The 13476-nt window shown below is 24.8% G+C and overlaps 2 protein-coding genes across 2 annotated transcripts; both read left to right on the forward strand.

Moving 5' to 3' along the window:
- The first annotated feature begins 7350 nt into the window (after positions 1 to 7350).
- Positions 7351 to 8982, forward strand: LOC107476155 (NDR1/HIN1-like protein 1). Its single transcript, XM_016095903.3, has 2 exons — positions 7351 to 7897; positions 8418 to 8982. The coding sequence occupies exons 1-2, from the start codon at positions 7559 to 7561 to the stop codon at positions 8706 to 8708; spliced, it is 630 nt and encodes a 209-aa protein (XP_015951389.1). The 5' UTR covers positions 7351 to 7558; the 3' UTR covers positions 8709 to 8982.
- Positions 8983 to 12260: 3278 nt separating this feature from the next.
- On the forward strand, positions 12261 to 13049 carry LOC107476313 (NDR1/HIN1-like protein 10). Its single transcript, XM_016096115.3, has one exon. It carries the CDS (start codon positions 12261 to 12263, stop codon positions 12954 to 12956), a length of 696 nt encoding a protein of 231 aa, XP_015951601.1. The 3' UTR covers positions 12957 to 13049.
- Positions 13050 to 13476: the final 427 nt, after the last annotated feature.

Genomic DNA, 13476 nt, shown 5'->3' on the forward strand with positions numbered 1-13476 from the left:
AGTGATAAGTGATATTTCTATTAAATTACCATAAATAAGATTCTTTTCATGTATTTTGTGATTACTAAAAAAAAATTTTCTTTCATGCATATAAAAAATGGCTAATCCAACAAAATAGCTTGGCTTTAAAGGTTACTTCTTCGAACAGCTACCTTTCATTGCACATGGAAATATTACACATTTTTTTAAATATTATATAATAATTAATTTTGTTAAAATAATATTATATATACTATTTTGGGTAAATTGTATGTTTACAAAAATTTGAATAAAAAATTATGTTATATAATAATATATTTTTAATAAAGTTAACTATTAATAAATATTTTTTAATGAATAATCTAATTATTTTTAAATAAAATAAAATAATTTAATTATTTTCAAATAATATAAAATAATTTATTTTTTATATTATGTAATTAAAAATAGTACTGTATAATAATTAATCTATCTTTTGATTTTTATTTAATAAAATCTAATGATTCATAAAAAATGGTACATCTAATACACATAAAATGGTTGAACTGATTTTAGACATACCTTCGGTATAAAACCGTTTTACTCTATACGTGTATCAAATTACATACCGCCATATTAACAAAAATAATTACTTTTTATATTAATTGTGTAAATAGTTATTTAAAAAAATAATTGTGATTGTACGATTTTATTATCAGTGCATCAAAATTAAAATTTAATTTTTATTTTATATTAAACTTGAAAAAAATTACTAGAAATATATAATAGAACCTTTATTAATCTGATTGAAACAACATCTTATTAGGGTTCTTACTTCTTACTTATATTTTGCCAAGATAACATCATGTTTATTATTATGCCTAATTCATGAGTTGCTACACGTGATTTTGTCAAATTAGAAATCATTATCAAGAAGATACAAAACTAAAAAGAAGCCAAAAAATCGACCTATTTTCTTTCGTTATCTTCTACTTGTTTTTTTCTGCATTATAGTTTGGAGTTTTCCTTGAATCGAGAATTTCTTATCATCCACGTCTTCAATAATAATGATATTAAAACCTCCTCACACTAGCTTAGTAGCTCCTTAACGTTTTCCTTTCTACTTTTTCATATTTTGTCTCTTTTTTTCTAATAGTATCACATCATGTGCCGACAAATTATAAATTAGAATTTTTTATCCAATAAATAAATAAAGATAATCAAATTATTTTTCTTAAAAATTAACCTAATGAAAATTATAAATGATTGTTTTATAATATTCTGCATACATATATAATTTAATTAAAGAATCGACTTTTCCTATTAATTATAACATAGGTTATTTTTTGAAAATTATTTGTTAAACTAAATTTTTAAATTTAAATCTTAAGTTTTAAATTGTAATCGTAAATCTTAAATCCTAAATCCTTTAAAAGATAAAAATAAAAAGATAATTTTAAAATAAAATTAATTAATATTAACTAATTAAAATTAATTCTCTATTTTTTTTAAATAAAGATAATGCACATGCTCATCCTATTTTATTTGTGTCAGTTTAATTTACTTAGAAAAATAAAAAATAATAATAAAAGTTAATTAAATCTTAAATGTTAATATCATGTGGTTAGAAAAAATATTGACTTTCAAAAATTTAGGCTAAAAATTAATTAAAGGTACAAGCATAATTTTATAATATATCCTTGGACATCTACTGCATACATTTTACCTTTTTTGATATTATTGTTCTGTACTTACTTTGAATCTTATACCTTAACATGCAAACGAGGTTCTCATGTGAAGATCATATCCACAAATGAATTTATCCAAAAAAAAGAAATACAAATATATATAGGGGGAGTTGGTGAAAAAAAGTAAAAGAATATGGGAGAGGTTTCTACAATAATTCTTAGAAGAATTTGTGTAGGGTCTTGTATATCTAAATTTAGGGATATAAGAAGCTACATTGAATCATCCTGGGTGTCAGTGCAAGTGCATCAACACACCTTTTTTTGATATATGTGCCATTGCTTTTATTTATTTATTTTTTTTTGTTTTGTTTTGTTTTATTTTTGGAGAGAGTCACCATTATTGAACCTTCGTTATTCTAGACATGTACGTCTCTTATTGTTTGCTTGGCACACCACGCCACTTCCTTCAATAATAATAAAGCACAGAGCCTCTTATATATTGATCTCAAATTCTCAATTCACCTCTTTTTATGGTTCTTCAATACATTTTATTTTTTTGACAAAAATAAAAATAAAAATAAAAGCATTTGATTTCTATTTAGACACTTACACTAAAACTACATTTTGTTCACTTTTGCTTAAGATGTTTAATTTGTGTCTTGTTATTTTTTCAAAATAGAGTCAACTGTTATTAATTCTTTCATTCATGTATATATTAAGTTATCGATAATATTAGAGAAATAAAAAAATAATAAAAAAATTATTTTATTTAATATTTATTAATTACTAATATTTATTAATTACTGTAATAATTAATAAATATTAATTCATAAATTTAGAACCCTGCATCTTAGGCCTGATAGATATATAGAGGGCGGAGCTACATGTAAAGAAAGAGGGTAATAATTCTTTTAATTTTAATTTTTTATATGTAAATTATATGTAAATTTTAGTTTAATCTCTTTTAAAAAATTTTATTTTAGTTTTATTTTATTGTGTTAAAATTTTTAGCTTCCCTCTAATATTTCATCTAATTCCGTGTTAGATATATATAAGATGGAAAGCAATGTATACTTTATTATAACTAAACCCATCCAATAACTACTATTTTAATTGAATATATATATAAAAGGTAAAAATAAATCAAATAATAGATTACTAAAATGCAAAAAAACAAAAAGTTAAAAAAAAATAGTGTTCAATTTTTTTAGTGATCAATATGGTCATTATTCATATAAGAGAAAGCACAATATCTTTTTTATTCCCCTCTTTATTATTCGGTTAGGAAAGTGTAATAAAAGTAGCTTTCATTTGTGGGGCTCCTTTCTTTTTGCCAAGATTCTTAATTGTGTATAACTTTTTTTCTTATGAAAAATAAAAAATTTTCTTATGAAAAATAAAAAATTTCTACCAACTCATTATGTAAAATTCTTTTGATTATATTTAATTGTTTATTAATACATACCTAGCCTAGCTAGCTAGGTGAGTAAGCAACTCTAAATTATTGAAATAATGAACTAAAGAGGTCCAATCAAATATCTATATATTATTTTTCTTCAAATTAAATATTTTAAAAAATATCACTCCTATTTTTCTTTGTGTAGATAGCTATAGGGTCACCTCAATCAATGGTGTTTATGAAGTCCTCAAACCTCAGTTTCTAATAGCCACAGAATTTTCTTCATTTCAATTTGTTGCCTTTTTTCCTAGTTTGCTGTTCAATTGGGTACTGTCGGCGCCCTTTTTTTTTATCATTAAAAAAAATAAAATGAAAAATTAAGAAATTTTAATGCGTGTGGTAAGAGAAATTGAAGTAAGTAGGTCCCAAAAGAGGGTATTTCCTTAATTATATGTTTTATTGTTTATCTTGTTGGCCTTATCAAAACGTTCCACACACACATAGATTGTAAGTATATATAGTAAACCTAACTTACATTAAGAAAATTATATGTACACTACCTTAATTAGGTCATTGTCTCTCTCTCCTTGCTTTTTCTTTTCTTTTGCATATTGTGTTATGTTGTTAATGATTTATATTAAATTAATTGAATATATACTAGTATATTGCCTAATCATCATAACCAAAAAACATTGATCTAATTAAGTATTATATTCAAACATCCATTTTAAATCAAAAATATTATTCATACACTAAAATTAATTACTAAAATTAGTAACTAATTTATAAATATATATATAATTTAATTTATTTTTAATATATATTTATATTTTAATATATATTTTGGTGTACACGTAACATAATCGATAATAAATATACCAAAAGTAAAAAAAAAATTATATATATAAAAAGTTTAATTGGTCAAGAGAAGATAGACATTATTGTTTACATTTGCGTCAAGACTTTGAATTTTCTAGCGGTGAATAGAAGATAGGGTCCTGCATTCCTAGCTAGTGTGAAAGTGAGAATATACTTGTGATGAGGTATGATGTCAATTGTCTTGTTTCATGTGTGATTCATTTTAGACTAAGATTAAACCTTGTTGACTACTCTTGCTTGATTTACTCACTATATAACAAGAAAAAAAATTGTATTTTATGGTTATTAAAAATATTTATTTTAATAGAATATATTTTAATTTATTATTAATCATTAATTTTTTTTAATTTTCTATGATATTTTCAAAAATTAGTTCATTAATGTAATTAAACCTCTATTTAATTAAAAATTTATTATTGACTAATAAACCTCAATCATTAATGATAAATTGAAACCTCAATCATTAAAATCTTTTAGTATTTTTATTAATGAATAATAATTGTGTCAATAATTATAAAAAAAATATTGTAAGATATTAACAACTATTAGTATGAATTAAAGAAAGTATATGCTCATAACTCAATGATAAATTGAAGGTTTATTTTTAGTTGTAGCTGTCAATTAATTAACCTAAGATTGGAGACAGGGCGACAGTAGTTGAAGTGTCAATTATGAAAGCAATGTAAGAGAGATAAAGATGCAATGTATACATTTTCTTGGACCAATTTCTTTCTTTAATTTGTGAATTGAAATTTGAGAACAAAAAAGAAAAGGGTTAAAATTGAGACTTTCTTGCGTGAGAGTTCAGTTTCCTTTAATTTGTTCCTTTAGAGAGAAAGCGAATTGAGAAAGAAAATAAGGGGAAGTGTTTCCAATGTAAATATTATGTATAATTACATTGTTTATTGAATGAACAGAGAAGATTAATGAAAGTCATCATACTATTTTGTTTTTTACCTATATGTACTAAAATATATAAGATAAAGAGAAAACTTATAATATTCTAAAATCTTTGTTCTCATATATAATAATGGTGTGAATTTTTTATCGGTATCTTTTAACTAAATAAATTAAAGATTAATTTGCTATAAATTTAAACGACTAATAAATTATTATATATAAAAAAAATTTTAAATTTTTACATATATTTATTTAAATCGACGAATAAATTGATAATTCTGTTAATAATATAAGTTATATTCTTGTTCTAATTTTGTGAATATACTGTTTGTTTTATCTTAATAAAGTGTAACTTTTTTTAATCTTTTTGTGCTTTTGTTTATTATTTTTAAATGGTGTTTGTTGACAATAATGATCGAATAAGATAAAAATGGGTCTAAACGTGAAACTATAAATTCAGTCGAGTCAGGCCAAACTCAATATAATAATAATAATCAGAATACAAAAATTAATTAAAAATATATATTTTCAATATTCAAGTAAAATTAAGAAAATGTTCATATTTCAATTATATTTTTTTCTCATTTTTCTATTCTACCTTGCTTTCTACTCTCTGACATACTTGTTAAATAAAGAGAGCTTCATGAAAATGAAATTTTCTTTTCCTTTTTTCTTTTTTAATTAAAAAGTTGTGATTTATTGATCCTTTACTCTGTTCCATTAATGGTTGGTGCTGCCAAGTATAATCTTGAACTCCATTAACAAAAAAGAGACACACAAAGTTGGTGTAATTTGTTTTTAATACATGGGGCCTAGCTATAATATGCACCCAAACGTGTCACTAATAATAAGGCACTTAAATCAGTGACAAACTTTCATAAATAGTTTTCTCGTTTGATTAAATTATTATCAGCATTCGAATTTTATTCTTAAATTTCGAAACTCAAATATAAAATTATTTATCAAAATATCGAAGTAATTACTCTTTTAATAAATTACATCTCATGTTAATTACTATTATTTTTCTAAATTTAAAGTAAAGGTCAACCTTAATATATGAATATAACAGGTTACTTTAATAGTTTATTTTACATAATAATATTAGCAAAAATAATAAATTAGTTTTTACACACTACAACTGGAGTAATTATCTATAAATAAATAAATTTTATTAGACAACAATGTAAAATATCAATAAATTAAAATTAAAATTAAACTCTTACAAACTGAATCTTGTTTCTAATTTATGAACGATGTTGATTCAACTTTATTTAAGATGATATTTTCTTGGCCCTTTATATGTCTCTTTAATTAGCGAAAAGTAAAGCACACCTTTTTTGACTTAGAAAGCAATAACCTCAATGAAAATCAAGCCATCATTGAAATTAATGCACGAGCGTTAGTGGGATGTTAAGTTTGGTGAGTGGTGACAAATAGCTAGCTCTATTAACATATAAATATAAACATAGTATTATACATTATATTACTCTATACACTTACTATTACTACGTATTGGTATTACTAGTAGTGGCAAAATGAAAATCTCACCAAACCGATGAAAAGGAATAATATGTTTGTTACTATATAGCACTCTTCCTTGGATAAGTCTTCTTTTAAGTTTTGATTTTGATATATTCAATGTATTAAAAATATAAAAAATAATAACTTTTATAATATTTTTTAAATGTGTGACTTTAACAAAAAAGAATAATTTGAAAACAATATAATCATATAGTGTAATTTTATCACCTTTAATGTTTAAAAATGATTTGAAAAAATTAAAGTAATTAAAATTTTGATTTAACTTTTAAAATTTTTTTATATTACGATTTTAAATGAATAAATTAATTTTATAAAATTTATACTAAATCTAATAATTTTACAATTTAATTTTTTTAAATTTTATGTTTTATATAATTTATTTTTTTGATTTTACGAAAAATTTTAATTTTTTCTACCTTACAAAAACATTTATTTATTTTTTTTTGAGACGTAAACTATTCACACATAATCCATATGGTAGTAGTAATAGTAGTTTTCAACCTTTCATCTTCTTTTAGTTTTAGTTAGGTAAACCTGTGGTAGCAATCACCAAACTCTTATTTTGCATGATCTACCCCCTCCAAAAATGACGAATGCATATTTTTAATAAGGAGTTTGTTACGTAGATAATGATTTTTGTAAATAATATGAACAATAAATTTTAAAATTTATCTAATAAAATAAAAATATATTACATTCTCAAATTATTCACCTAAATATTAATATTAGAATAATTATTCACACACTTAATAAATTAAATATCTAATATATTTATTATTCACATTATTTAATATTTTCATTATCTTTCCATACTCTTCTTTTTAATAATAAATGAAGAGTGTGCGTATATATATAATCTCTAATTCATCACTATTTTCCAATTAGTACTACTAATAATCTACTAGCTAGTGTGTGTGTACATAAACTATAAATCCTATCTATATATCTAGCAAAGTATAGCCTCCACCATTCATATTCAATAACATACATACCAACACAAACCATATACCATGATCTTATCATATCTTTAATAATAAAAAATAAATACAAGAAATTCATTCCCACTTTATAAATATAAATAAATGAAAACCCAAAGACGCCCCACCCCCAATTCTTCAGAATTAAAACCATCAACCACACCACTCTCTTTGCTTCTTCTTCTTCCAAATATCTCCCGAAGCAAACAACCTCGATGTCGGTGAAGGAGTGCGATCACCACAGGAAGAGGAGGCAAGTAATAATAAGGAGAATATGCGGTGGAATCTTAATATTCGTGTTCTTGGTGTTGCTAGTAATATTAATAATATGGGCAGTACTAAGACCTACCAAACCGACCTTCATACTCCAGGACATAACGGTTTATGCCTTCAACGCCACCGTCGCCAACTTCTTAACCTCCAATTTTCAGGTCACCTTGACTTCTCGCAATCCTAACGATCACATCGGTGTCTACTATGACCACCTCGCCGCCTATATTAGTTACCGGAATCAGCAAGTTACTTACCGGACCGCCATACCCCCCACCTATCAGGTAACTAATACTTTCCGTTTTGGGTTATGGAACAGCTTATAATAGTAAATTGAAAAAAATATATACAAATTTTATACCATTATTTAATTAATTAAATATTTTTAAATAATGAATTTATTGTTAGTTAATTTTTTTTGCTAATAAATAATAATATCTGAAAATTAAATTATCTATAAATACATGTATAAAATTATTTGAAAAATGTATCAAAATTAATTTTTTTTAATATTTTGTAATTAATTTTTTCGGCGTCGTTGTATGTATTTTCGATATAAAAGTATTTTTTATTGATATATTGGTATGAAAAAAAAAGTAGCTATTTTTCTATGTGTAATAATATTAAGTGGTCCTTCAAACCCAAAAAGTTTTAATTACTTTTTGAATGACAGTTATTTTTTATTTTTGTAATTACATTATGAATAAAAGAAAAATAAACTCATAATTAATTAAGAGCAATGATATGTTTAAACTCTTAATTTTATTTTCAAGTAAATAATAATGATATGTTAAAACCAAACAGGGACATAAAGAAGTCAACGTATGGTCACCGTTTGTTTACGGAACGAATATTCCGATTGCTCCGTTCAACTTTCAGAGTCTCAGTCAAGAAGAAAATGATGTCATCCTTGTCACCCTCAGAGTTGACGGGAAGGTCCGTTGGAAGGTCGGCGTGTTCGTCTCCGGCCATTACCACATCCATGTCCGTTGCCCTGCGTACATTAATTTCGGTTCGCAAGGCAACGGCGTCAGGATTGGTGAAAACGGCGCCATGAAGTACATGATGATTCAACGTTGTGCCGTTAGCGTTTAAACCTTTAATTTAATCCAATTTTTAATTAGTAAAATTTTTTGTTAATGTGGTACGTACATTTTTATTTTAATGTATTTTTCTACTTTTGTATGGTTGTATTTAATGTGTCACTTTTGTGTATGAATTGTTAGGTATAAATTGAACTGTACATTTTGCTATAGGAAGGAGAAATAGCTATATGATATAGCAAAATTACCAAGTTGTAATAAATAATAATTTAATTACATGCAATATATAATAATAATGAGCTATGATGGAAATAACTTTTTTGATACATTATTGTTTATTTAAGTGTTTTATCTTATTAACTTAATCATGTAGAAAAATAAAAAATATATATATAATTACATAGCAATTTTATTTATTTTTTGGTTAGTTAATTTGGATAACAAATGAGTGTGAGATGGAGCACTCGGAGTCTTTTTCTTTCGTTTTCTCAGTAATTCTCAATTTCTCACATTTTATTCTTGTTTATTTGGCTTATTATTTTTTGGTTTTTCTGTTATTTTGTTTATATTGGTATATACATGTGTATATTCACATGTTTATATTCCTCTCGGTATGTTTTATTTTATCCACACTTTATAGCAAGGACCACTTTTGTTATCTTCTTTGAATTTTCTTCCTTTATAGATCCATGTAGCTGCTATACATGTTCCATTTGAATACTTGATGTACATGCTAACCCTAATGTTATAAAAATGGCACTTTGTAGGGATGTTCCACATTTATAAATACATAGTAGAAAAGGTAGTTGTATCATGTTATCATCAACATATATAATGAAATGAAAAACAATTTTTAAAGTAATAACTAACCACTCAAATTAATTTTCACTAAATTTAATTAGGTTAGTGTATATTTTAGATTTTAATATTTTTTATTATTTTGAAAGTCTAAAAGAATTATTTCATCAGACATAGATTATTAGTCTTTTATTGTTTTTCAATAAATTTTTTAATATGTATTGCATTGGATAAATAAATTACTAAAAAATCTTATCACAAAATACTTAAATCTGAAAAAATATCTCTTTTGTGAAATAATCAATGCGGATGTATTTTTAAAATAATACAAAATTATTAATTAAAAATTAAAGTGTCTCATCTAAAATTTTTTGAAACCTAATATGAATGTATTTTTTTAAATTTTCTTAATCATCAGTAATTTTATATTTTATTATAGTTGATACAATTTAAGCCTAGTTATAGCCCATTATTAGGGTTAGATAGATCTATTATTACTAATAAAAAATTAGAATAATTAGAAATAAATAATTTCTAATTTATATATGACTATTGAATAATCGTTGCATAAAAAATTAGAAAATTTATATATTTTATTAAGATTTATAAAAAGTTGCATCAAATACATTATTGAAGCCTCTAGAAACTAGCACAAGTAGTTAATTTCTATCTGTATAAGGATGGATATGAATTATTGAAGGAAGTTGTGGGCTTCTTTTGAAATAACATATAGTGTTATGTTCATCCACATGGCATATAGTGGTGGTAGTCCTTTTCAAAATAGGCTCACCTACTTTGCCAATTAATAATAATTAATAAATTGAAAATATTGGTGGAAATAAAGAAATAATTAATAAATTGCTTTCATAGCATTATGTGTGTACATGAATGGTCCTTATCTTTATCTCCTATTCTCTAATCAAAATCAAAATTATGTCTATTATGATATGATGATGACCCAATTCATCAGCACATAGTTATTAGGATCATGTGGCTTTGCTTGGCAGTGTTGAGCACCGTCATGATTTGGCAAAAGTAAAGAGAACCTTCTTTAATTCATATTTTTCTACACACGCACTCAAATTCAATGATATTACTAATTAGGGTGAGTAATTATTTTTTTAATCAAAGATAACGAGACTTGAATCTGCAATCTCTTAAATAAGTATGAAAAAATTATATTATTTAAACTATAATTCATTGGTTCTTTAATATTAAATATTTATCATCTTAAGTTAGGAGTGTTACTTGAACTGCGAGTTCTAAGTGAATATGAAGAAACTAGAACAAATTCTTCTTCAATGAATAAAATTTTCAAAAATTCATTTAAAATATAATTAATTTTCGTGTAATGCGTTAAAATAAAATTTAAAGAATTTTACGACGGTATAAATGATCTTTTTTTTTGCAGAATACGAAAAAGTCTAACATTATTATGTGTTTAGATTAACCTATTTTATATAAATTGTAAATTTTTTTTTTGCAAATTACAAAAATTTAAAAAAATTTGCAGGTTATGAAAGACAATAAAAAAATAAAATAAACCTTCTCATAGATGTAATTTGCGAAAAATCACCACATTTTGAAGGATTATACTAAATTTATATCCATATCTAAATATTTTAGCCTAAATTTTTAAGGTAAAATTACATATTAGAGATTACATCGTCTTAATTCTGTAAATTTTGTGGTCTAAATATCTATTATTGAATTTGATGTTAAAAATTCATAGCATGATGAACATTTATGCTATAAGCACCCGAATTCAGCTACCTTAGATAAACCTTTCCACACGTAAGAGTAGAACACAACAATTAATCAATCACATCTCTCATTGTCATCACTATTGACTATTAAGTCTTAGTGAGTCCTTTTTTTCTTTATAGTATTTAAAATCTTAGAAAATGATATCTTTATCGTCTTTGGGAGCAATTATGTTAAAAGAAGCCATATAAAAGTTGATTAACTTAAAGTAAATTAAAGTAACTATCAGATAGAACGTAGCACTATTAATTTGTTTAGTTTTTTTTTTTAACAAAATTAAAATATAAACTAACATGGACCCCTATAATTTCTATATGTCACCCTCATGGTTATTGGGCCACAGTTAATGGGCCAAGCCTTAGGTTATCGGCCCAATAATTGGATTAGATTAATTCCGTATTAAGTTTTTCTTTTTTCGCATACCCTTTATTTATTTATTTATCTATCATTAGTTTTAGAATTATAATTTGGACTTTTATTTTTTTATGTTATTAATATTTTCTAATTCGATAGATAAAAACTAATTTTGTCGTGAATTTGAACTATATTTAAGGACTTAACTAATATTTTAGGATTAGAATTGCTGTATACATAATAAAAAATTCAAACTTTTAAATTTATTTAAGTGAACAAATAAGTTAATCACTTAACTAACTCAATTTGATTGAATTGGACTATTATTAAAATATCTAGTTTTATTTCATTTACTCAAACCACTTAGGTCTCGGTCCAATCAAAGAAAAAGAAAACATTGAATTTCCACCAAACTGGTCAAGCCCAACATGCTTCTAACCTATTTATTTTTTCTTTTGGTACAATTCCAAGTTGCTACATGATCTTCAATTCCATGATGAAATTGAATTAGGCAAGTGGGCATAAATCACATTAACAAGCAACGTACATAACATTATCCATAAATTGATTTCATAGAATTTTCAACACTCCTTCATCCTATCCTATATATATACATAAGCACATAACATATATACTCATAACATTTACTTATCAAATAAATCTTCATATATTATTCTTGCACATACATATGGCTGAAAATAAGCAATCCCAATTGAATGGCTCATACTATGGCCCTTCAATTCCTCCAAATAATAACCGTAGAAGAAGAAATTGTTGTTGCCGCATTTTCAACATCTTTTGGAAGATTCTACTATCAATCATAACCCTAATTGTTCTTTTATTCATCATATCCCTTGTCATAGTTCAACCAAGACCCTTCAAATTCTCTGTCACACAAGCAAATCTCACACAATTCAACTACACTAGCACTAATACATTGTTACATTACAAACTTGTACTAAATTTCACTTCACATAACCCAAACAAAAAGCTTGGAATCTACTATGACAAAGTTGAGGGCAATGTGTTCTACCAAGGTTCTAGATTCTCCACAATTGATGTCATCACATGGCTGAATTCTTTCAGACAAGATTCTAACCACACGGATAGGATGAGTGGTGTGTTCAAGGGGACAAAAGTTTTGGTTCTTGATCAAAGTCAACGCTCTAAGTTTGACCAAGACAAGAGAGATGGGGATTTCGATATTTATGTGAAGTTGCATTTTGACATAAGGTTTAGGCTTGGTGATTTTATATTTAATAATATTAACTCAAAAGCTACGGTTAAGTGTGGGATTAAGGTTCCTTTGAGTGATTCTAATGGGAAAGTGGTAGGTGCTAGATTTGAGCCCAAGAAGTGCAATGTTGATATCAAGTGGGTTTAGAAATTAGAGTATAGCTCCTTCTCATTTTAAAGGTTTTGAGTTCAAATCTTACTTAGTGTAAGTGAGGAGAAAAATTTGGTAAATGTGCGAGGAATGTATGGGTATGTTATATGGTACTTAAGATACCTAGGATTGAAAAAAAAAAAATTAGAGTATAGAATTGTGTTGTTTTATTTATCATTACTTCTTGATTCGTTGGATTCCTTTTGGGTCCTTTGTTTTAAGAGTTACTCATATACGTGTATAGCTTAATAGCTTATATTTGCTTAATTTCCATGTAGTAAAATAAAAAATATATATATATGAGTATATCCTAGATGGTATTTAAATATATGATAAGATCTGCTAGCTGTAGCGTATGAAGTTTGACTTTTAATCTCTGGCTTCGTTTTCTATTAATGATTACAAAAATATTTTTGGAATATCAAAATTAGTTATTAAAATTTATTATTAATATATTTATATATAAATACACGTAATTTAATTTATTGTTAATATATATTTATATTTTTAATATAAA

This window comes from Arachis duranensis, chromosome 2 (genome assembly GCF_000817695.3).
Source record: "Arachis duranensis cultivar V14167 chromosome 2, aradu.V14167.gnm2.J7QH, whole genome shotgun sequence".
NCBI lineage: Eukaryota > Viridiplantae > Streptophyta > Magnoliopsida > Fabales > Fabaceae > Arachis > Arachis duranensis.